Consider the following 22,843-nt stretch of genomic DNA (forward strand, 5'->3'; position numbering starts at 1 on the left):
CGAAGCGTCGGCGATTAAGTTGCGTGCACCGCGCTGCTGGAAGGTATGCATTCCTTTGGGGAGGAAGCAGCTCCCGGCTTGCGTACACTTTGATTTCCCCTTAAATGGCGTTTTGAGTCTCAGGCGCTTTAATTTCGGGTCGCACGTACGGCGACTGAAGCGTTTGGATAAATTTTTCAGTCTTGTTTGCTGCACGTAATTGAGGAAATTGCGAGTGCGCCCTGCTCAGTCTGGTTTAGTTGTGGCTTTTCATTCCGTTTGGCTTGCTTTTTGTTGCCCTACTGGCTGGCGCCGTTTTGCTAGTGCGGGAGTTTGGAGGGGCATTGCATTATTCAAGAAAGAGAACAGAAGATAGGGACGAGATGTTAGTAGGGACGGGGCGCACTACTATCCAAAGAATGTTTTTGTTGTAACTATGCGTAGCTGCCGCTATTCGTTAGCCTAATCACAAATGATCAGACTTGATCCAGTCGTTGAAACTTAACTCGTTGAATTTATTTTACGCGTTAAATACAAGAATCAAATGCAAGCAACTACACATCTCTCGGAACGCCCGAGCAGTCAGCGAAGCTAGCTGCTCGTCGTTCGGCGTCCGGAGTACAACAAAAGTTTTGGTGCCGAAACCCGTTCACTTCGAGTTGTAGCCAGTGGCAAGAAACTATGTGTTGTTAACAGTGTTGGGCGGCGTCGCGCAGTGCCATTCTCCGGGGTTCTGGAAGAAAAGAAAAATGCAAGGGACGAACGAAATAAAATGTTTTTCCTCATTACACTGCCCGGTGACCTAAATAAAATCCATGGATGGGCTTCTGTTCGCTTATAAAGCGACCGCAGGAAATGCACCTCAATCACGGAGGGGTGGGGGTGCCTTCAATGCGTGCTCTACTGTTTTTGCTAACTTTGGCCACCTGTTACTGGAAGAATACTGCCTGGAGATGCATGGGAAATGTTAGGCATGATGCACGCTTTCCACGCAGTGTTCGCGGCTCTTTCCTTCCGTGCAATCGTACGTCATGGTATGTGTCTCGCTATGGTTTGCCAACTTTGCGCAGGGCAAACTGTTTTCTCAATTCCGCACCTTTTTATCTGCAGAAGAGAGTGCAAACATTTAATGGATTTAAACTACAGGAAATTCGGAGGTGCATGAGCTGCGGATGTGGGAACACTGGAAACTCTGGAAACTTGAGGGAAGTAAATAACCGCATCCATCAGAAGTGGGTTCTCGTTCTGCTCGCTTTTTTTGTGTGTGTTTTGTGGATGCATTGAATCATCTTCAGTAAGTAACTTGTAAGTAACGCGGGTTAGTCGGCGAGTGTTCCTTGGCTGGTAGACACACACACGCAATGTGTACAGAGACAGCCCTATGCGCGCGCTGCTCTCCAGGCGATTTTTTCGTGCTCAATAACGATAACTGGGAACTCGTTTTGGCTGGTGCAGCTTGAAATTTGAAGCGAACTGATCTGTCGACTGCACAGTGCACCCATCGAACCTCCTTGGAAGCGACGACGCACTCTGAGGTGGCATTCATGCCCTAAGGGGTGGGTTTGTCAATATGTCTAAATCTGCCGTCTCTCTTGTTGCGCTTCCTTTGAGTTGCATGTATTATTGCGTTCTGCGCCCAAGCGCTTCTCTCTTCAACCCTTACAGCTTTGCCGAGGTGCGTCGATCTACCTGCTGTGTACCCTGTGGGCTGCTTTGCGCTGTTCAGGTGTCTGGCTGCGAGTTGCGCCGCTGTCCCGTCGAACAAGTTGGTTGACGACACAGTTCAGTTCGCATTAAGCTCAACAAAGGTGGTGCAGCAAGAAGTGTGCCATGGCAGCATCATTAGTGCTGCGAGCTGCGCCGGTCATTGGAATAATTTGTCGTAAAGGCTTGCTTGCAACGGAACGGAACGGGACGTAGTCGTGATGCCGCTTTCCAGGAAGAAATGCCGACCTCGTATCGTATCACCGGGAAGAGTGGCGCGATATTCAACAGCTTGTGATGGATTCATGAGGTACGCTTGGTGTCGCACAGGCATTTTCTCATTGGGGGGAGAGCTTATGAATGCTTTACATCTAGGCAGAGAAAACAGACCGTTTTATTCCGTGCTGACACGATGTTGCCAACATGGTACTAATAACTCAATAACAACGGAACGCAAACGAGAAGCCCTACTGACTGCACAGCGAGCAGCCGTCTACGAATCAACCTCTTGGTAGGAGACCTTGACTCTCCCTTCCTTTTTTTTTGTTTTTGTTTTTGCAGTTCACAAAATCAGCTGATCATGTGTCTGGCAGTACATGTTCCGTGCATCCAAGCGGTCATTGCGCCGCTGTTTCTGGCTAGCGCGCTATTCAGTTATTTCGCCCCTCATTTGGTGTGCGCAAAGTGCAGACGTATTTCTACAAGCTGTCGTTGCGTTCCTTCAACACCGCGCCCCCGGCAAGCGGGGAGGCTCGTTGCAGTGCGCCAACGCCACACGGAACCAGCCGCAACCGCGTCGGCACCGTGCTGCTGTGGTGTCAAAGTGGACGCTGCCGCGGACGCCCGCCTCCTTCCAGAGGCTTGCTTTTGCTTTTGCGGCAAACCTAAAGGACAGGCGCAGCGTAATCTTGTGCTAGACCCCGGTTCCACACCCACTTGCGTCACGTTTGCCACGCGCGAAACCGACGCGCGCTCGAAACCGGGCGGTTTCCAGCATTCTGGGTGCCGCTGAGCGGAGGGTAGCCATCGGTCCGTCAGGCGACCAATCAGGTGGGAGAGAGGGGGGGGGGGGGCGCTGCGGAGCAGCACCGCCGCGCGGCGCAGTCGATCTCCGTCCGTCTCCGGAGGCAGTCTCCCGTTTCCAGCGTCCGCGCTCGTCACCATGGCCCGTACCAAGCAAACCGCGCGCAAGAGCACTGGCGGCAAGGCCCCCCGTAAGCAGCTGGCCACAAAGGCTGCTCGCAAGAGTGCGCCAGCTACCGGGGGAGTGAAGAAGCCTCACCGTTACAGGCCTGGCACCGTGGCACTTCGTGAAATTCGCCGATACCAAAAATCGACCGAACTTCTCATCCGCAAGCTGCCCTTCCAGCGCCTGGTGAGAGAAATCGCTCAGGACTTCAAGACCGACCTGCGCTTCCAGAGCTCGGCCGTCATGGCACTTCAGGAGGCCAGCGAGGCATACCTTGTCGGTCTCTTCGAGGACACCAACCTGTGCGCGATCCACGCCAAGCGCGTCACCATCATGCCGAAGGACATCCAGCTGGCGAGGCGCATCCGTGGCGAGCGCGCCTAAAAGCGTATTCGAGGCGCCGCCACAGCAGCAGCAGCAGCAACGCTCCACAACGGTCCTTCTCAGGACCACCCAAACGTTTGCGTTGGCCACGGGCGCACGGTCGAGACGAACACGAGCTCAGGACCCCGGTACCTCTCTCTCTTTTTTTTACTCTGACTGTCTGTTCCTGCGAAATGGGTGAGTGTGTTGAAAGTGATTCCGCACTGCCCTTGTACTGAACTCGCCTGCACTTTTACACCCCGGCGGCTTCCCGCAGGTTAGTTATTTTTTATTTTTTTTTTGTGCCGATAACAACTCGCGCGCACCGAATGGGATGCAGTCGAAAAACAAGAAGAAGAAGAAAAATAAGAACTGCTGTCCGCACAAGTAAATGCAGCAGCTCCTTGAAACTACACAGCAGAAAAACAAAAACTGAGCGAATTGGTGCATATTGAAGAATTAAAAAAAAAAAAACAAAACGGCGCAGCGACGACGGACAAGCGCTTGTCCATCTTTATTCTGTCTTGTGCCTCGTCGCTGGGCTGTTTATTACTTTTCCTTTAAACGATCCCTTGCGACATGCCAATCATGCCGTTTGGTGATATTCCCAAGCCCAGCCCACTGGAAGGAAACCACGAGACGCGCTTTTCTCGTGTAGTCCATTAATAACATTGCTCTCGGTGCGCTGTACTGGCCTGTAGCGGGCTGAAAAAAAAAAGAAAAAAAAAAGAAAGGACAGCGAACCTGTGTGCGCGGCCGCATGTGGTCGAGTAGTGTCAGTGACGCCCAACGGGCAGTAAACGAAAGCAGCATGAGAGGGACGCAGTGGTCCAGAGCAAAGGGATCGCAGAGCGAGGCCCCGCCGTGGCAGGCACTTGGTTGGTCCTGATAAGGACCGTTAGGTGCGAGCTATCGCTGCGGCGGGCGCGCCTCCATAGACGTGCAGAGGACCGCTCACGCCTTCTTCTCGGTCTTCTTGGGGAGCAGCACGGCCTGGATGTTGGGCAGGACGCCACCCTGGGCAATGGTCACTCCCGAGAGCAGCTTGTTGAGCTCCTCGTCGTTTCGGATGGCCAGTTGCAGGTGGCGAGGAATGATTCTCGTCTTCTTGTTATCGCGAGCAGCATTACCCGCCAACTCGAGCACCTCGGCAGCCAGGTATTCCAGGACGGCGGCCAGGTAGACCGGGGCGCCGGCTCCGACGCGCTCCGCGTAGTTGCCCTTGCGCAGGAGACGGTGGATTCGGCCAACGGGGAACTGGAGTCCCGCGCGGCTGGAGCGGGTCTTGCTCTTGCCCTTGGCTTTGCCTCCTTTGCCGCGGCCGGACATGGTGACTGTTGTTGTAGTACGCTCGAGAAGCAGGAGAATCAGCGACGACCACTGCGTGCGAGCACGTTGGATAGAAACGAAACGAATACCGCGCTCTCTCCCCGCGCCGCGAGCCCGACGCGGATTGGGGCGGAGCTATCGCTGCGTCGACCAATCGCGCGGCGGCCTGGCTCGGGTCGCTTGAACACCACCGTGCCAGTATAAAAGCGCCGCGCGCCCCTTGGCGCGCGTTCTTTCGACACCGTCCGTGTTGCCGAGCGTCGACGTCGCTGTCAACATGCCGCCTCAGCCCTCTGGGAAGGCCGTGAAGAAGGCCGGAAAGGCTCAGAAGAATGTGCGCGCTACGGACAAGAAGAAGAAGAAGCGCCGCAGGAAGGAGAGCTTCTCCATCTACATTTATAAGGTGCTGAAGCAGGTGCATCCAGACACTGGAGTTTCCAGCAAGGCCATGTCCATCATGAACAGCTTCGTGAACGACATCTTCGAGCGCATCGCGGCCGAGTCTTCCCGCCTGGCCCACTACAACAAGCGCTCGACCATCACCAGCCGGGAGATCCAGACCGCGGTGCGTCTTCTGCTGCCTGGCGAACTGGCCAAGCACGCCGTGTCTGAAGGCACCAAGGCTGTCACCAAGTACACCAGCTCCAAGTAGGGTGGCACATTGCGCCTGCTGCCGGCCCTCACCTCAACGGCTCTTATCAGAGCCAACCAAAGTGTTTGCATTGGCGAGCCTGCCTGCAGGCAGCGATGCACCGGTCCTGTTTTTCCTCTCTATGAGCGTGATGTGTGTATAATATTTATTTATTTATTTCTTATTCCCCTCGCGTGGCAGCCTGAAGTGGTTTTAAATACCAAGGCATCTCTCGTTTTGACTGCTGTGCACGTGAATAGGTTCCCTCTATAGGGCCCCACCAGCTGTTTGTTGTGCGGCAGTCGCGTATTCTTTCAGCGCTGCGGTGTGGCCGTCTTGTTACTGCGTTTTATTTCTTGCTTGAGTTCAGCTCTGTTTCCCATAACGCGTGGGCTTAAAGTGGCCTACAGTACACTTTAGCTGCAGGGGGGAAAGAAAAAAAAAAGAAAGGAAGAAAGCCTTAGAAATGCTATTCGGTTCAGACGCGTTCACAACACACTACTGAGTCCTGAAATGTATGCACAGTGCAATGGGTTGACTGAACTTGCGCAAAACCCCTTGCGGACGTTGGGGAGTCGACCGCGAGTGATTTTTTCGGCAACGTCTGTTGCATAGGGATCCTGAAATAGGTGACAAAAATAAAATTTGTAACGAAGCCCAGCAGTAAACTGTGAGGTGGCCCAAGGTGCTAAATTCCTTGTCGGCTTCAGCGCCATGCAAACCTCCAGCAGGTGGTGAATGTTTGTTGTGTTTAAAGGCAGAAAGAAAAAAAAAAAAAGCCAGCCGCGGCGTTTGAGTTTAATGGGACGGAGGTAGAAAGTGTAGCGATAAGCGTATTAACAGCCCTGTGCGGGGCGCGCAACTTCCTCTACTTCTCTGCGGGCATCATAGCTATAGGAAATGAGCGCAGACAGAAACGAAGCTCCGCGCTCGACCACACTGCAACGTGTGGACGCGCGAGGAAGACAAGTTGCATGCGCTTAATGTTCCTGCAAGCGGCACGACAGAAGTTCGGGTGCCTTTCTTTTCGCCCTACAGTTTGCGCTCGTGCCGAATTGTGTATTGAATAATATCTGTGTGGCAGATACACAATTTTTTTTTTCGTTCTTCTGTTGTTGGGCGCGCACGACAGGCGTGCAAATATTTACTATGTGCTCGCGGTTGCACGGGTGTCATGCGTCCCTTACGTTTCGCTAATAGTAACAAAGTCGTGTGCAGTGCACTCGCTCATGGGCTCCATAAAACGTTCGGGCTACGCATGGGAAGGAGCAGTTATTTGCCACCTTTTTACGTTGCTAGTGCATGCAGAGACCTGAGCTCAGTCAGGTAGGTGTGTGTGTGTGTGTGCATATTTCGCTGCCTGTGGTGGCTTTTTTTTTTAATTCCGCGAGAAGATAAGCCAAAATGAAAGCTTCGAGAGATTACAGCCAAGAAGGAGAAGCAGGAGCCGAGTAGCGCTCGTCGGTACCACAGCCGGGGAATGGTCGGAAAACGGAAAGGGGCGCTCGAACTGCTCGTAGTCGGTGCAGCGAACTGAAATTAGCCAGAGAAATGGTCCGAAACGTGTTCTACACGTATGCCGAATTTGGAAATCCTGCATGCATTACTTTCCGAGATACAAGCGTTTGAATTTTGCCCGCCGGGCAAACTGGTCGCTTTTCAGCATCCTAGCGACCGGTAGAGGAGGGGAGTACACAGCGAAGCGCCGTCGCGCGCGCTCCCATGGTGGCCTCTTGAATCCTGGCGCGCAAGCGAACGGAAGAGTTAACTCGCGAAAAAGAGATGAGGAAGGGCGGCACGCGATTCGACTGCCATTAATGTGTTTTAATGAGGCGCGCGATTTCGCAGTTTGAACTTGTAATGTGACAGGCTCGGGCTGTGTTCGTCGTTGCAGCGCACTCTGCGGTGCGTCTGGTTGTCCAAAGGGCTGGAAACACCGTGCTGCGAGATGAAAGAAACAAAAGCAGCGAGCGCCTGTTTGTTTCCAACGCGCGCACACGCAGCAAAAAAAAGGAAATACGAAAACAAAGCAGGATTCTCCAACATTCATTTTCCATCCTCTTGACCGAGCTGCAAATGCAGATCGGATTACTACCAGCGTTATACAGCCACAGTGGTCATCGCGTTACTGCACTCCTGTGGCCCCTCTAAGGCGCGCGGTTCTTTTTTTTTTTAGTTTGTTGTTGTTGTTGCGTCAGCATCGCACATGAGGCCGAATGTTTCTTTTTTTTTTCTTGTGCTCAGTCGCTCTGCCCGCGAGGAGTTTGCCCATGGTCGTAGTTGCGCGAGAGTCCTGCGAAAGGGCTCAGTGATGCTAGCGAGGCGCCGCTCGCGAAGACGGACCCTGATTGGTCGAGGCGCCAGCCAATGGCGGTCGTCGCTGCGCTCCGCGACCGAACGCCCCGCGGCTCGCTGCCTGCATTCTCTGTTTTGCATCGGAGCCGAGCGGTCGCGCTTTTCTGCATCGTGATGTCTGGTCGTGGCAAAGGCGGCAAGGGGCTCGGAAAAGGAGGCGCGAAGCGTCATCGCAAGGTGTTGCGGGACAACATCCAGGGCATCACCAAGCCTGCCATCCGTCGTCTGGCGCGCCGAGGCGGTGTCAAGCGCATCTCGGGCCTGATCTACGAGGAGACCCGCGGCGTTTTGAAAGTGTTCCTCGAGAACGTGATCCGGGACGCCGTCACGTACACGGAGCACGCAAAACGCAAGACTGTCACCGCGATGGATGTCGTCTACGCGCTCAAGCGTCAGGGCCGCACCTTGTACGGCTTCGGGGGCTAGGCCGGCCACGCTGGTAGTCGCCGCGTCAGGAAGAAGGGACCCTGTGCGGCGTGCACCCTCTACTCCAGCTCCGTGTCGTCGTCAAACAGCCCTTTTTAGGGCTACCCAAATGCTGGATTGGCAGCTGTTGGTTGCGAACCAGAGCTCCGGTTCTCGTTTGTTCCTCTCTCTCTGTCTCTATGGGTTTTTTTTTTTCTTTGCCTACTTGTTGTCGCCTGCGGAAGCGAGCGGATTATGCCACAACAGCAAGCTGCAGCGGTCTCAGGTGAGCAGTTGATTGCGCCGTGCCTCACTGTCTGCAGCCATAGTAGTAGCCATCTGAGGGAGCATCGTTTTTGGCAGGGCGGCCGCCGTGTGTGGCTTTCGCACGTGTGTGTGCGCGACATTTTTCGCTTCAGCTTCGCGGCCATAAGTTTACAACCTACCTTTCGCCATGAATCAATCGTGTGTGCGTGCTGCGAACGGGTCTGGTGAAAAGAGGCATTATGCTTTCTTTCGAAACGAACCCCTGTACACATTTCCTTGTTTATGTGCGCGCGGCCTCTCATAATCGCAGGCGAAGCGATTTATTTACATTCGTCGGCGGTTCGTTTCGCAGCCACAGACAGGCAGGTAAACACGCCTGGCGAATGCAAACAACGTCTTGTGCATGAAATTCAGCTACCAAACACCTGGGGAGCATAACTGCGATGATGCGGACAAAATAGCGGCATAGCTAGCTGCACGGCTTCTTGTAAACAATTACATCACGCGGTGAGGGAACCAGCCAGCCTCGAAATTGCTTGCGTGAATTCAAACGCATCGCAGCTCATTACGGGCATATGTGTTTTGTTGTTGCGCCAACCAATGCAGCAAATATAAATACTTTTGCGGCATTGCGAAATAAAGTTGCTGTTGTTGTTGTGCCCAGTGTGTGTCGTCAGTTGTTCCTCGAATTTTTGATGCCCGACGACGCTGAAATTGCATGCGTGGTGTGTACATACGGTTCCTACAAAGTCAGTGTCGCGGAAAACGTTTGCGCGATCCACAGAAAATGAGTGTATTGATTGACGCGAGTCACTTTCCTCTTTTGAATAAGGGCAGTGTGTTCAAGCAAGGTGTGCTGTCAGGTGCGTGAAAGGCGTCTCGGATGTGTTAGCATTTAGAGTGGATGGCGAAGAGAGCCTGGGAGAGGCACAGCGACGTCGCGCTAGCTCACTGCTTGCCTTTTGAGCGAGTCTGGCCGTCCGTCCGTAGGACGGTTTCCCTCTGCAGCCGGTGACTTCCGAGGTGCGTTTTTTTTTGAAGCAACCAGTGCAGCTTTCAGCTCAACTGCTATTTGGGGCGGCTGTGAACTTGTGTGCCCCAACTGCGGCGTCCAGACAGGCGTCTATAGCGCGCTGCCTGCGTTTTGGAGTGCATGAAAAGGATGAAAGTAGAGGCGGGAGCCGCACCGTTGCCTCCAAGATTCCGGGCGCTGGTCTCGGAGGCGTAGGTACTTGCGCAAGCTGGAGGAAGGTGGCGCCGCGGCCGCGCGAAGCGTCGGCGATTAAGTTGCGTGCACCGCGCTGCTGGAAGGTATGCATTCCCTTGGGGAGGAAGCAGCTCCCGGCTTGCGTACACTTTGATTTCCCCTTAAATGGCGTTTTGAGTCTCAGGCGCTTTAATTTCGGGTCGCACGTACGGCGACTGAAGCGTTTGGATAAATTTTTCAGTCTTGTTTGCTGCACGTAATTGAGGAAATTGCGAGTGCGCCCTGCTCAGTCTGGTTTAGTTGTGGCTTTTCATTCCGTTTGGCTTGCTTTTTGTTGCCCTACTGGCTGGCGCCGTTTTGCTAGTGCGGGAGTTTGGAGGGGCATTGCATTATTCAAGAAAGAGAACAGAAGATAGGGACGAGATGTTAGTAGGGACGGGGCGCACTACTATCCAAAGAATGTTTTGTTGTAACTATGCGTAGCTGCCGCTATTCGTTAGCCTAATCACAAATGATCAGACTTGATCCAGTCGTTGAAACTTAACTCGTTGAATTTATTTTACGCGTTAAATACAAGAATCAAATGCAAGCAACTACACATCTCTCGGAACGCCCGAGCAGTCAGCGAAGCTAGCTGCTCGTCGTTCGGCGTCCGGAGTACAACAAAAGTTTTGGTGCCGAAACCCGTTCACTTCGAGTTGTAGCCAGTGGCAAGAAACTATGTGTTGTTAACAGTGTTGGGCGGCGTCGCGCAGTGCCATTCTCCGGGGTTCTGGAAGAAAAAGAAAAATGCAAGGGACGAACGAAATAAAATGTTTTTCCTCATTACACTGCCCGGTGACCTAAATAAAATCCATGGATGGGCTTCTGTTCGCTTATAAAGCGACCGCAGGAAATGCACCTCAATCACGGAGGGGTGGGGGTGCCTTCAATGCGTGCTCTACTGTTTTTGCTAACTTTGGCCACCTGTTACTGGAAGAATACTGCCTGGAGATGCATGGGAAATGTTAGGCATGATGCACGCTTTCCACGCAGTGTTCGCGGCTCTTTCCTTCCGTGCAATCGTACGTCATGGTATGTGTCTCGCTATGGTTTGCCAACTTTGCGCAGGGCAAACTGTTTTCTCAATTCCGCACCTTTTTATCTGCAAGAAGAGAGTGCAAACATTTAATGGATTTAAACTACAGGAAATTCGGAGGTGCATGAGCTGCGGATGTGGGAACACTGGAAACTCTGGAAACTTGAGGGAAGTAAATAACCGCATCCATCAGAAGTGGGTTCTCGTTCTGCTCGCCTTTTTTTGTGTGTGTTTTGTGGATGCATTGAATCATCTTCAGTAAGTAACTTGTAAGTAACGCGGGTTAGTCGGCGAGTGTTCCTTGGCTGGTAGACACACACACGCAATGTGTACAGAGACAGCCCTATGCGCGCGCTGCTCTCCAGGCGATTTTTCGTGCTCAATAACGATAACTGGGAACTCGTTTTGGCTGGTGCAGCTTGAAATTTGAAGCGAACTGATCTGTCGACTGCACAGTGCACCCATCGAACCTCCTTGGAAGCGACGACGCACTCTGAGGTGGCATTCATGCCCTAAGGGGTGGGTTTGTCAATATGTCTAAATCTGCCGTCTCTCTTGTTGCGCTTCCTTTGAGTTGCATGTATTATTGCGTTCTGCGCCCAAGCGCTTCTCTCTTCAACCCTTACAGCTTTGCCGAGGTGCGTCGATCTACCTGCTGTGTACCCTGTGGGCTGCTTTGCGCTGTTCAGGTGTCTGGCTGCGAGTTGCGCCGCTGTCCCGTCGAACAAGTTGGTTGACGACACAGTTCAGTTCGCATTAAGCTCAACAAAGGTGGTGCAGCAAGAAGTGTGCCATGGCAGCATCATTAGTGCTGCGAGCTGCGCCGGTCATTGGAATAATTTGTCGTAAAGGCTTGCTTGCAACGGAACGGAACGGGACGTAGTCGTGATGCCGCTTTCCAGGAAGAAATGCCGACCTCGTATCGTATCACCGGGAAGAGTGGCGCGATATTCAACAGCTTGTGATGGATTCATGAGGTACGCTTGGTGTCGCACAGGCATTTTCTCATTGGGGGGAGAGCTTATGAATGCTTTACATCTAGGCAGAGAAAACAGACCGTTTTATTCCGTGCTGACACGATGTTGCCAACATGGTACTAATAACTCAATAACAACGGAACGCAAACGAGAAGCCCTACTGACTGCACAGCGAGCAGCCGTCTACGAATCAACCTCTTTGGTAGGAGACCTTGACTCTCCCTTCCTTTTTTTTTGTTTTTGTTTTTGCAGTTCACAAAATCAGCTGATCATGTGTCTGGCAGTACATGTTCCGTGCATCCAAGCGGTCATTGCGCCGCTGTTTCTGGCTAGCGCGCTATTCAGTTATTTCGCCCCTCATTTGGTGTGCGCAAAGTGCAGACGTATTTCTACAAGCTGTCGTTGCGTTCCTTCAACACCGCGCCCCCGGCAAGCGGGGAGGCTCGTTGCAGTGCGCCAACGCCACACGGAACCAGCCGCAACCGCGTCGGCACCGTGCTGCTGTGGTGTCAAAGTGGACGCTGCCGCGGACGCCCGCCTCCTTCCAGAGGCTTGCTTTTGCTTTTGCGGCAAACCTAAAGGACAGGCGCAGCGTAATCTTGTGCTAGACCCCGGTTCCACACCCACTTGCGTCACGTTTGCCACGCGCGAAACCGACGCGCGCTCGAAACCGGGCGGTTTCCAGCATTCTGGGTGCCGCTGAGCGGAGGGTAGCCATCGGTCCGTCAGGCGACCAATCAGGTGGGAGAGAGGGGGGGGGGGGCGCTGCGGAGCAGCACCGCCGCGCGGCGCAGTCGATCTCCGTCCGTCTCCGGAGGCAGTCTCCCGTTTCCAGCGTCCGCGCTCGTCACCATGGCCCGTACCAAGCAAACCGCGCGCAAGAGCACTGGCGGCAAGGCCCCCCGTAAGCAGCTGGCCACAAAGGCTGCTCGCAAGAGTGCGCCAGCTACCGGGGGAGTGAAGAAGCCTCACCGTTACAGGCCTGGCACCGTGGCACTTCGTGAAATTCGCCGATACCAAAAATCGACCGAACTTCTCATCCGCAAGCTGCCCTTCCAGCGCCTGGTGAGAGAAATCGCTCAGGACTTCAAGACCGACCTGCGCTTCCAGAGCTCGGCCGTCATGGCACTTCAGGAGGCCAGCGAGGCATACCTTGTCGGTCTCTTCGAGGACACCAACCTGTGCGCGATCCACGCCAAGCGCGTCACCATCATGCCGAAGGACATCCAGCTGGCGAGGCGCATCCGTGGCGAGCGCGCCTAAAAGCGTATTCGAGGCGCCGCCACAGCAGCAGCAGCAGCAACGCTCCACAACGGTCCTTCTCAGGACCACCCAAACGTTTGCGTTGGCCACGGGCGCACGGTCGAGACGAACACGAGCTCAGGACCCCGGTACCTCTCTCTCTTTTTTTTACTCTGACTGTCTGTTCCTGCGAAATGGGTGAGTGTGTTGAAAGTGATTCCGCACTGCCCTTGTACTGAACTCGCCTGCACTTTTACACCCCGGCGGCTTCCCGCAGGTTAGTTATTTTTTATTTTTTTTTTGTGCCGATAACAACTCGCGCGCACCGAATGGGATGCAGTCGAAAAACAAGAAGAAGAAGAAAAATAAGAACTGCTGTCCGCACAAGTAAATGCAGCAGCTCCTTGAAACTACACAGCAGAAAAACAAAAACTGAGCGAATTGGTGCATATTGAAGAATTAAAAAAAAAAAAACAAAACGGCGCAGCGACGACGGACAAGCGCTTGTCCATCTTTATTCTGTCTTGTGCCTCGTCGCTGGGCTGTTTATTACTTTTCCTTTAAACGATCCCTTGCGACATGCCAATCATGCCGTTTGGTGATATTCCCAAGCCCAGCCCACTGGAAGGAAACCACGAGACGCGCTTTTCTCGTGTAGTCCATTAATAACATTGCTCTCGGTGCGCTGTACTGGCCTGTAGCGGGCTGAAAAAAAAAAGAAAAAAAAAAGAAAGGACAGCGAACCTGTGTGCGCGGCCGCATGTGGTCGAGTAGTGTCAGTGACGCCCAACGGGCAGTAAACGAAAGCAGCATGAGAGGGACGCAGTGGTCCAGAGCAAAGGGATCGCAGAGCGAGGCCCCGCCGTGGCAGGCACTTGGTTGGTCCTGATAAGGACCGTTAGGTGCGAGCTATCGCTGCGGCGGGCGCGCCTCCATAGACGTGCAGAGGACCGCTCACGCCTTCTTCTCGGTCTTCTTGGGGAGCAGCACGGCCTGGATGTTGGGCAGGACGCCACCCTGGGCAATGGTCACTCCCGAGAGCAGCTTGTTGAGCTCCTCGTCGTTTCGGATGGCCAGTTGCAGGTGGCGAGGAATGATTCTCGTCTTCTTGTTATCGCGAGCAGCATTACCCGCCAACTCGAGCACCTCGGCAGCCAGGTATTCCAGGACGGCGGCCAGGTAGACCGGGGCGCCGGCTCCGACGCGCTCCGCGTAGTTGCCCTTGCGCAGGAGACGGTGGATTCGGCCAACGGGGAACTGGAGTCCCGCGCGGCTGGAGCGGGTCTTGCTCTTGCCCTTGGCTTTGCCTCCTTTGCCGCGGCCGGACATGGTGACTGTTGTTGTAGTACGCTCGAGAAGCAGGAGAATCAGCGACGACCACTGCGTGCGAGCACGTTGGATAGAAACGAAACGAATACCGCGCTCTCTCCCCGCGCCGCGAGCCCGACGCGGATTGGGGCGGAGCTATCGCTGCGTCGACCAATCGCGCGGCGGCCTGGCTCGGGTCGCTTGAACACCACCGTGCCAGTATAAAAGCGCCGCGCGCCCCTTGGCGCGCGTTCTTTCGACACCGTCCGTGTTGCCGAGCGTCGACGTCGCTGTCAACATGCCGCCTCAGCCCTCTGGGAAGGCCGTGAAGAAGGCCGGAAAGGCTCAGAAGAATGTGCGCGCTACGGACAAGAAGAAGAAGAAGCGCCGCAGGAAGGAGAGCTTCTCCATCTACATTTATAAGGTGCTGAAGCAGGTGCATCCAGACACTGGAGTTTCCAGCAAGGCCATGTCCATCATGAACAGCTTCGTGAACGACATCTTCGAGCGCATCGCGGCCGAGTCTTCCCGCCTGGCCCACTACAACAAGCGCTCGACCATCACCAGCCGGGAGATCCAGACCGCGGTGCGTCTTCTGCTGCCTGGCGAACTGGCCAAGCACGCCGTGTCTGAAGGCACCAAGGCTGTCACCAAGTACACCAGCTCCAAGTAGGGTGGCACATTGCGCCTGCTGCCGGCCCTCACCTCAACGGCTCTTATCAGAGCCAACCAAAGTGTTTGCATTGGCGAGCCTGCCTGCAGGCAGCGATGCACCGGTCCTGTTTTTCCTCTCTATGAGCGTGATGTGTGTATAATATTTATTTATTTATTTCTTATTCCCCTCGCGTGGCAGCCTGAAGTGGTTTTAAATACCAAGGCATCTCTCGTTTTGACTGCTGTGCACGTGAATAGGTTCCCTCTATAGGGCCCCACCAGCTGTTTGTTGTGCGGCAGTCGCGTATTCTTTCAGCGCTGCGGTGTGGCCGTCTTGTTACTGCGTTTTATTTCTTGCTTGAGTTCAGCTCTGTTTCCCATAACGCGTGGGCTTAAAGTGGCCTACAGTACACTTTAGCTGCAGGGGGGAAAGAAAAAAAAAAGAAAGGAAGAAAGCCTTAGAAATGCTATTCGGTTCAGACGCGTTCACAACACACTACTGAGTCCTGAAATGTATGCACAGTGCAATGGGTTGACTGAACTTGCGCAAAACCCCTTGCGGACGTTGGGGAGTCGACCGCGAGTGATTTTTTCGGCAACGTCTGTTGCATAGGGATCCTGAAATAGGTGACAAAAATAAAATTTGTAACGAAGCCCAGCAGTAAACTGTGAGGTGGCCCAAGGTGCTAAATTCCTTGTCGGCTTCAGCGCCATGCAAACCTCCAGCAGGTGGTGAATGTTTGTTGTGTTTAAAGGCAGAAAGAAAAAAAAAAAAAGCCAGCCGCGGCGTTTGAGTTTAATGGGACGGAGGTAGAAAGTGTAGCGATAAGCGTATTAACAGCCCTGTGCGGGGCGCGCAACTTCCTCTACTTCTCTGCGGGCATCATAGCTATAGGAAATGAGCGCAGACAGAAACGAAGCTCCGCGCTCGACCACACTGCAACGTGTGGACGCGCGAGGAAGACAAGTTGCATGCGCTTAATGTTCCTGCAAGCGGCACGACAGAAGTTCGGGTGCCTTTCTTTTCGCCCTACAGTTTGCGCTCGTGCCGAATTGTGTATTGAATAATATCTGTGTGGCAGATACACAATTTTTTTTTTCGTTCTTCTGTTGTTGGGCGCGCACGACAGGCGTGCAAATATTTACTATGTGCTCGCGGTTGCACGGGTGTCATGCGTCCCTTACGTTTCGCTAATAGTAACAAAGTCGTGTGCAGTGCACTCGCTCATGGGCTCCATAAAACGTTCGGGCTACGCATGGGAAGGAGCAGTTATTTGCCACCTTTTTACGTTGCTAGTGCATGCAGAGACCTGAGCTCAGTCAGGTAGGTGTGTGTGTGTGTGTGCATATTTCGCTGCCTGTGGTGGCTTTTTTTTTTAATTCCGCGAGAAGATAAGCCAAAATGAAAGCTTCGAGAGATTACAGCCAAGAAGGAGAAGCAGGAGCCGAGTAGCGCTCGTCGGTACCACAGCCGGGGAATGGTCGGAAAACGGAAAGGGGCGCTCGAACTGCTCGTAGTCGGTGCAGCGAACTGAAATTAGCCAGAGAAATGGTCCGAAACGTGTTCTACACGTATGCCGAATTTGGAAATCCTGCATGCATTACTTTCCGAGATACAAGCGTTTGAATTTTGCCCGCCGGGCAAACTGGTCGCTTTTCAGCATCCTAGCGACCGGTAGAGGAGGGGAGTACACAGCGAAGCGCCGTCGCGCGCCGAAGGGCGTATTCAGAGGAAGGTGATCCTCGTTGCGATTGGCCAACCGAGAACAGACGTCACTGCTCTACTCTACGTCACTCTGTGGGGACTTTTGGGGAACACTGCGCTTCAACCGACAGGGAAAATCTCAACTCTTCGTGAAAATCCTTGCTCACTATCCCGAGGTATCCCAAGGTGCATTTCTTGCTCGCTTGTTTATTTTTTTGCCTTGAGCATGGAGACGGACATGTGCGATGGCGTTGCGTCAGCGGTTTGCGACAAGGCGTTCTTCAATACTAGTAATTTAAAAACACCCATCAAGGATATTCATGGGGAAGGACGCAGTTGTTGCTGCGACGCGTCTTTTCTTTTTCTCTTTCCTCTGATCTCTCCTCTATCTGCACGCGGCAGCGGTGGTGGCTCGGCTCCAGCCAGTAGGCAGGCCCATGCAATTTCCTTTTCATCCTTCTCCCAGTCACAACAACATGTAGTAAGGCACGGCCGTTCTTGTGCGACTTACGTCCGAAGCATTTTGTCGCCCTTCGTGACCTGCGACGGCACCACAACTTCGAGGAAGAGGTGGAGAATCTAGTCTTCGACTCTAATAATAAAGGTAAGAAACGAAGTCTATAACTGTTGCATGCACGCACGCAGTGATCAAAGCAATAAAGGGCCAAAGCGGGATGCAGTCGCGCGCTTAGATTACCGATTGAAAAGTTGCAGTTTATTGACTTTTCGAGTGCGCGCATTTTAAGTTTGTAAACACAAAGCGCGTTCTTTTTTTTTATTTACGGGCTTACACTCACCTGGGGAAACTTGCACGTGGTTTTGTGCACGAAAACTTAGCGATGACATGCACGTTTTTAAAGGAACCATGAAGATTTCAATGGGCTTAGTCTAGTGCGACAGATCTGCAGAGGTAGCCTTTGCGGGCATTCGAGTGAAATGTGCAACGTAAGGTACTATAACCTTTGAAAGCCATGACTTGTCATAGTCATTTTGCACTTATTTGTAATGTAAGGTATAGTTTGTACAAAGTTTAGGTAGTCATAGTTTTGACTCGTAGTAATTCTGAAGTGTAGCATGACTCAGCACTTTACTAGTAACATAAGGTGTGCAGAGTTTGTACAAAGTTGCGTAGTCATGCCTTGCACTCATGACTCATCATTCTGCAACATAGCATGACTGTGCACTTTAATGCTTTGGCATTCTCGCTGGTAAGCAGTCTTATGTGTGTCTGCAGAATTTTTTTTTGGTGTCCTAGCTCCTCCATAAGCGAAGTGACAAGCAGTGCACTCTCTTTCATATTTAAAGTGGAAAAAAACTGCAGGAAAAAAACTGGTCCTTGGAGCAGACTCGCTGCTACAGGCCTTGCTTATGCTTTGTTGCAGGCACCTGCAATGTCTCGACAGGACACACAACATTGTCGCGGCATGCACCAGCTTAGCAGCGCTGAAGCCATGGCAATCGCAACACGCAGAAGTGTGTAGGAAGAATGCCCAGCATTGTTCTGCCTTTAGAAGTCAACAGCGCTGACCTGAATTTGTGGTCAAAGGACAGGGCCATGTAAAAGGTTGCTGTGCAGGAATGAGTTTTTGCAGGATGTAGTAAAATTGAAATACTTCCATGTAACAGTCCGTGTAATAACTTAACCTGAACTTAATAATTTTCTCCAAACATTGTTCCCCATGCGCTATAGCAGGAAAAAACAGTAAGCGAATGACTGATAAATGTTTAACAATAAAAAAGCTGGGAAATGCAGTTCTGCACTGCAGTTAAAAGGCTAAAAATGTGAAGCTAAATCTGTGATTGTCATGCGCACTTGGCAGAGGCAGAGCGCCAGTAGTAGTGCGAGAGTACTGCATATGTGCCCACTCCATAGCACATGCATTTTTCATTAGTGTATGTAAAAAGTACAAACTTTAATTCGGCCTTGCTTTTCAAAAAATGAAAGTAGTGTGATACACAAAAAATTGACAGAGAAGTTTTGCCGAAATTTTATAAACGTGCAAAAGCAGAATTTCATGAACGTTGCCTTGTCTTGTTACTTTACTGTTGGCTTTCTAAGGATGCCTTATGCCGTTATTCATCTGCTATCATTGTGTACACGTTTTTATCAAAATGGAGCCCACCTTTGTTCACGCCTCAATTTTTAAAAATTTCATATTAGTCATGAGTTGTTGTTGTTGTGTTGGATTTATTGGCGCATAAGCTTTAGTCATGAGTGGTCATGGACTTAACATCATATGTTGGCATCGTGTCGTAACTATGTTACAATTCTGCTATGAGGCTGTGGTTGCTATGTCGCCGTTGCTATGCTCTTGGCACAAACCCACATACATCGCAGGATCTTGCTCGGGGTTTACCGTTCGGAATTGTGCTTTCACACTAATAATTAACTAAGACTATGTGGAGTGCTTAGTTATGTTTACAATCTTTCCATTTCAGGATTTTGTGCCTGGAAGGACAGAGAAGAAAGCAAAACTTGCTGCCATTTTACAGCTTCTACAGGAAAGAAGGAATGTGCACCAAGGGTTTTTAAACGCTACCTGCACTGCCACCGTTCCGGCGCGTACGAAGAGCTTCCTATAGAACAGCGCCAAAGGCAGGAAAAGGGGCAAGGAAGCTGCAAAATCGGCAAACACTGCTTTGCTACTCTAGAGGTCATGGAGAAAGAGGGCAAGGTATATGTAGTGTTTCAAAAGAGTTAGTTAGTTATATTGATTTTTATGGCGCAAAAGCAACTGAGGCTATGCTGCGCCAAACACAAGGTTAGAGTTTTTGTTAATGGTGAAGCTTTCTAAAAATACTTAGAGTTTGTTTAAAACGTTGGCTTCCTTGAGAAACCTAAAAATACGTGAAATATCAACCAGTGCTCGATCACCTAAGAGTAGCATGGGGTGTAATGGGATGCTTTCCCTGTAAAATGTTGTGAAATATTTCTTTCTTAGTTCTTCTAGTTTTATGCATGAAATTAAAATGTGGTTCACTGTGAGTTCAGCACCACACATTTCACAGAGAGGTTTGTTTTGTTTGGCTAGCAGAAAGTTGTGCGTGAGGTGGGTGTGTCCAATGCGGAGCCGACATAAAATAACTTCGGTAAAACGTTCTTGATGCCTACATGATTGCCATTCCCCTAAAATTGGTTTCACAGAATTTAATTTGTTGTTTACGTGATCTTGCCATGCGGCCTGCCACTTATTTCTGAGTTTACTGTTGATAAACTTTAAGCAATCCCTGTGCGGTATGCTCACTTGTTTTATTTGGCCATTCCGGGCTTGTGCAGCGCATACATCTGCTTTTTCATTACCTACGATTCCAACATGGCTAGGAACCCAGCAGAATTTAATGTTATGTTTTTGTTTTGTGATTTTAACAATGCTATGTATGATGTTACCTATTATGGGTTCAGCAGCATTTCTGGAGTGCAGTGCTTTGAGCATACTCAGGGAATCGGTGTAAATGATGCTATTTTTGATATTCTCTCTTACTATTTTTTCCACAGCTACAAAGATGGCATAACACTCAGCAGTAAAAACCGATGCGAATTCTGGTAGTCGCATTATCTGTTTGTTTTTTCCTTGGATTACTGCACTTCCAACGTGACTTTCTGTTTTTGAGCCATCGGTATAAAATTCAATGTAAGTGTCATACTTTTCTTGTAGTGCAAAGAATTCCTGTAATATGTACTCATTTGGTGTTTGCTTTTTATCTAAATGTGTCATTGTGAGGTCACATACTGAAGGCAGGCTGTACCATGGTGGTAAATATTCATTCCTTTGTGCAATATTCGGTAGGGCATCTAGTACTGTTAGCTCTTCACATTTATCTTCAAAGCGCAGCAGTAATGGTCTGATAGAATGTGGTTTGTTGATGAATAATCTTTTAGATGGGCACTTGGTGACAACTGGATGGCAGAGATGTTTCGGAAGAGAACGGATTTTTAAGACATATGAGCATGTAAGGGCAATTCTTCGATCCTCAAGAGCGGCTTCATTAGTTTCAACGTAAAGGCTAACTACTGGTGATGTTCTGTATGCTCCGGATGATAGGCGCAGACCAAGATTATGAATGGGGTCTAATCTTTTTAAGTAGGATGCTCTTGCCGAACCATATACTATGCACCCGTAGTCCAGCTTGGAGCGCACCAGAGAGCGATATATTTGTAAAAGGCTTGCTCTATCGGACCCCCACCGCTTCCGTGAGAGAACTTTTAATATATTGAGGGCTTGAGAAGCTTTCTTTTTAAGGTTGTTAATATGTGGTAGAAATGTGAGTTTCTTGTCGAAAGTTACGCCTAAAAATTTGTGTTCTAGTTTAATTGGTAGCGCAGTGTGATTCAAGTATAGATTGGGATCGACCTGTAGGCCTCGTCGCAATGAAAAAAGAACAGCTACTGTTTTTTGAGGAGAAAATTTAAACCCATTTATGTCTGCCCAAGCACCTAGTTTATTTAGTGTGATTTGTATTTGTCTCTCACAGGTTGATATGCTGGAGGACGTGCATGCTATTTGTAGGTCATCTACATAGACTGAATACATTATGGACTTGGGTATTACTTTAGCTAAGGAATTCATTTTTACTATGAAGAGTGTCGTGCTTAGAATGCACCCCTGGGGTACGCCGTTCTCTTGGGTGAAAGTCATGGAGAGAGTTGCTCCTAGGCGGACTCGGAATGTGCGGTTAGCCAGGAAGTCGTTCAAGCAGTTCAACATCCTGCCGCGGATACCTAGCTCTGCTAGGTCACGGAGGATGCCGAACTTCCACGTAGTATCGTAGGCCTTCTCCAAGTCGAAGAAGACCCCAATACAGTGCTGCTTGTGGATGAACGCCTCCCGGATGGTGTTTTCTAGACGGACAAGGTGATCTGTGGTTGAGCATGCTTTCTTAAACCCACATTGGTGTGTATCTAATAGTTGCCGAGATTCAAGTATGAAGGTCAATCTAATGTTTATTACACTTTCGAAAGATTTAGCAATGCAGCTGGTGAGGGCTATTGGTCTGTAACTGCTAGGACTTGTTGGTGGTTTTCCGGGTTTGAGAAAAGGTATTATGACTGCTTTTTTCCACTCGTCAGGTATATTGCCAGTTATCCAGATTTTATTAAAGAATTTTAACAGTGCCTCTACAGCAGCCTCGGAGAGATGTGCAAGCATAGCGTAATGCACGTTGTCTGGTCCCGGTGCTGTCTTTTTGCCAGAAGATAGTACCTTATTTAATTCTTCTAGTGTGAGAGGCTGGTTATAATCCTCATGAACACCTGCTCCAGATGGGAATCTTTGTTTCTCAGCTATTGCTTTGTGTTTTTGAAATGTGTTTGTGTAGTTGGATGAGCTTGAGATCTCAGCAAAATGCTCGCCCAGTATGTTGGCCTGTTCTTCTAAAGATGTTTGTGTCCCGGGTGCTGTCAAGAGAGGAAGTGTGAAAGGGGTATGGTCACCAGTAAATTTACGCACTTTTTCCCACATTTTCTTTGATGTTATTGAACTATTTATTGAGGAGACATATTTCTGCCAAGAGGTTTTCTCTGCATTTCTTCGCACATACCGCGCTCTGGCTTTTGCCTTCTTAAAGGTGAGTAGGTTCTCTGCAGTGGGATATCGACGCAGAGCGCTCCAGGCTTTCTTTTGTTGTTTTTTTGCTAATGTGCATTCTTTTGTCCACCACACTTTGTGTTTCTTTTGTGCAAGTCCTGTTGTTTGTGGTATAGCGAGTGTTGCGGCTGATATTATGCATTCTGTAAACTTCTCATTAATTTCATCTGTGCTAAGGTCGTCACAAAATTCTTTTTCCAGAGTGGCACTTTTTGTAAAAAGTGACCAGTCGGCGAGCTGAATTTTCCAGCGCCGTGGCCTTGTGGGGATGATTGGAGTGGACGTTGAGAGCCTGATGATGGTAGGTAAGTGATCGCTGCCCATGGGGTCATTTAAAACATCCCATTTAAAATCGTTAAAAAGTAATGGTGATGCGAAAGCTAAATCGAGAGAGCTCATTTTTGCTGAGCTTGGACAGCAATATGTGGCTTTTCCCGTATTTAAAAGACAGACATTATTAGAAAGTATAAAATCTTCGATTGTTTGGCCTCTAGAGTCACAGCGTTCGCTTCCCCAAAACGGAGAGTGAGCGTTAAAATCGCCAACTACCAGAAATGGCTCCGGCAGTTCATCGATCAGGGCTTCTAGATCTTGGCATGTTAATGTGATGTGTGGGGGAAGATATACGGAACATATTGTAATGGTTTTGTAGCTGATGACGCTAACCGCAACCGCCTCAAGTTTCGTTTTCAGTTTGACTTCTTGAGTCGGGACGCCGCTTTGGATGATGATTGCGACGCCTCCCGAGAGTCTATTTGCATGTTCGCGATCACGCCTAAAAGTTGTATAATGTTTTAAGATATTTGAATGTTGTGGACCAAGATTGGTCTCCTGGAGACATAGGGCTAGAGGCATCACTGACCCT

The 22,843-nt window shown here is 50.6% G+C and overlaps 7 protein-coding genes across 7 annotated transcripts; 5 read left to right on the top strand and 2 right to left on the bottom strand.

Annotated features, from left to right (window-relative positions):
* The first annotated feature begins 2,845 nt into the window (after nucleotides 1-2,845).
* On the top strand, nucleotides 2,846-3,256 carry LOC149324804 (histone H3). Its single transcript, XM_089565256.1, has one exon. It carries the CDS (start codon nucleotides 2,846-2,848, stop codon nucleotides 3,254-3,256), a length of 411 nt encoding a protein of 136 aa, XP_089421382.1.
* Nucleotides 3,257-4,189: 933 nt separating this feature from the next.
* LOC149324805 (histone H2A-like) lies at nucleotides 4,190-4,564 on the bottom strand. Its single transcript, XM_089565258.1, has one exon. The coding sequence runs from the start codon at nucleotides 4,562-4,564 to the stop codon at nucleotides 4,190-4,192; it is 375 nt and encodes a 124-aa protein (XP_089421384.1).
* A 277-nt stretch (nucleotides 4,565-4,841) lies between these two features.
* Nucleotides 4,842-5,216, top strand: LOC149324806 (histone H2B-like). The gene has a single exon (XM_089565262.1). The coding sequence runs from the start codon at nucleotides 4,842-4,844 to the stop codon at nucleotides 5,214-5,216; it is 375 nt and encodes a 124-aa protein (XP_089421388.1).
* A 2,448-nt stretch (nucleotides 5,217-7,664) lies between these two features.
* Nucleotides 7,665-7,976, top strand: LOC149324807 (histone H4). Its single transcript, XM_089565255.1, has one exon. It carries the CDS (start codon nucleotides 7,665-7,667, stop codon nucleotides 7,974-7,976), a length of 312 nt encoding a protein of 103 aa, XP_089421381.1.
* A 4,360-nt stretch (nucleotides 7,977-12,336) lies between these two features.
* On the top strand, nucleotides 12,337-12,747 carry LOC149324808 (histone H3). Its single transcript, XM_089565257.1, has one exon. The coding sequence runs from the start codon at nucleotides 12,337-12,339 to the stop codon at nucleotides 12,745-12,747; it is 411 nt and encodes a 136-aa protein (XP_089421383.1).
* Nucleotides 12,748-13,680: 933 nt separating this feature from the next.
* On the bottom strand, nucleotides 13,681-14,055 carry LOC149324809 (histone H2A-like). Its single transcript, XM_089565260.1, has one exon. The coding sequence runs from the start codon at nucleotides 14,053-14,055 to the stop codon at nucleotides 13,681-13,683; it is 375 nt and encodes a 124-aa protein (XP_089421386.1).
* A 277-nt stretch (nucleotides 14,056-14,332) lies between these two features.
* Nucleotides 14,333-14,707, top strand: LOC149324810 (histone H2B-like). The gene has a single exon (XM_089565261.1). The coding sequence runs from the start codon at nucleotides 14,333-14,335 to the stop codon at nucleotides 14,705-14,707; it is 375 nt and encodes a 124-aa protein (XP_089421387.1).
* Nucleotides 14,708-22,843: the final 8,136 nt, after the last annotated feature.

The sequence above is a fragment of the Amblyomma mixtum genome, unplaced genomic scaffold, assembly GCF_055824585.1.
Source record: "Amblyomma mixtum isolate Tamu unplaced genomic scaffold, ASM5582458v1 scaffold_146, whole genome shotgun sequence".
Taxonomy (NCBI): domain Eukaryota; kingdom Metazoa; phylum Arthropoda; class Arachnida; order Ixodida; family Ixodidae; genus Amblyomma; species Amblyomma mixtum.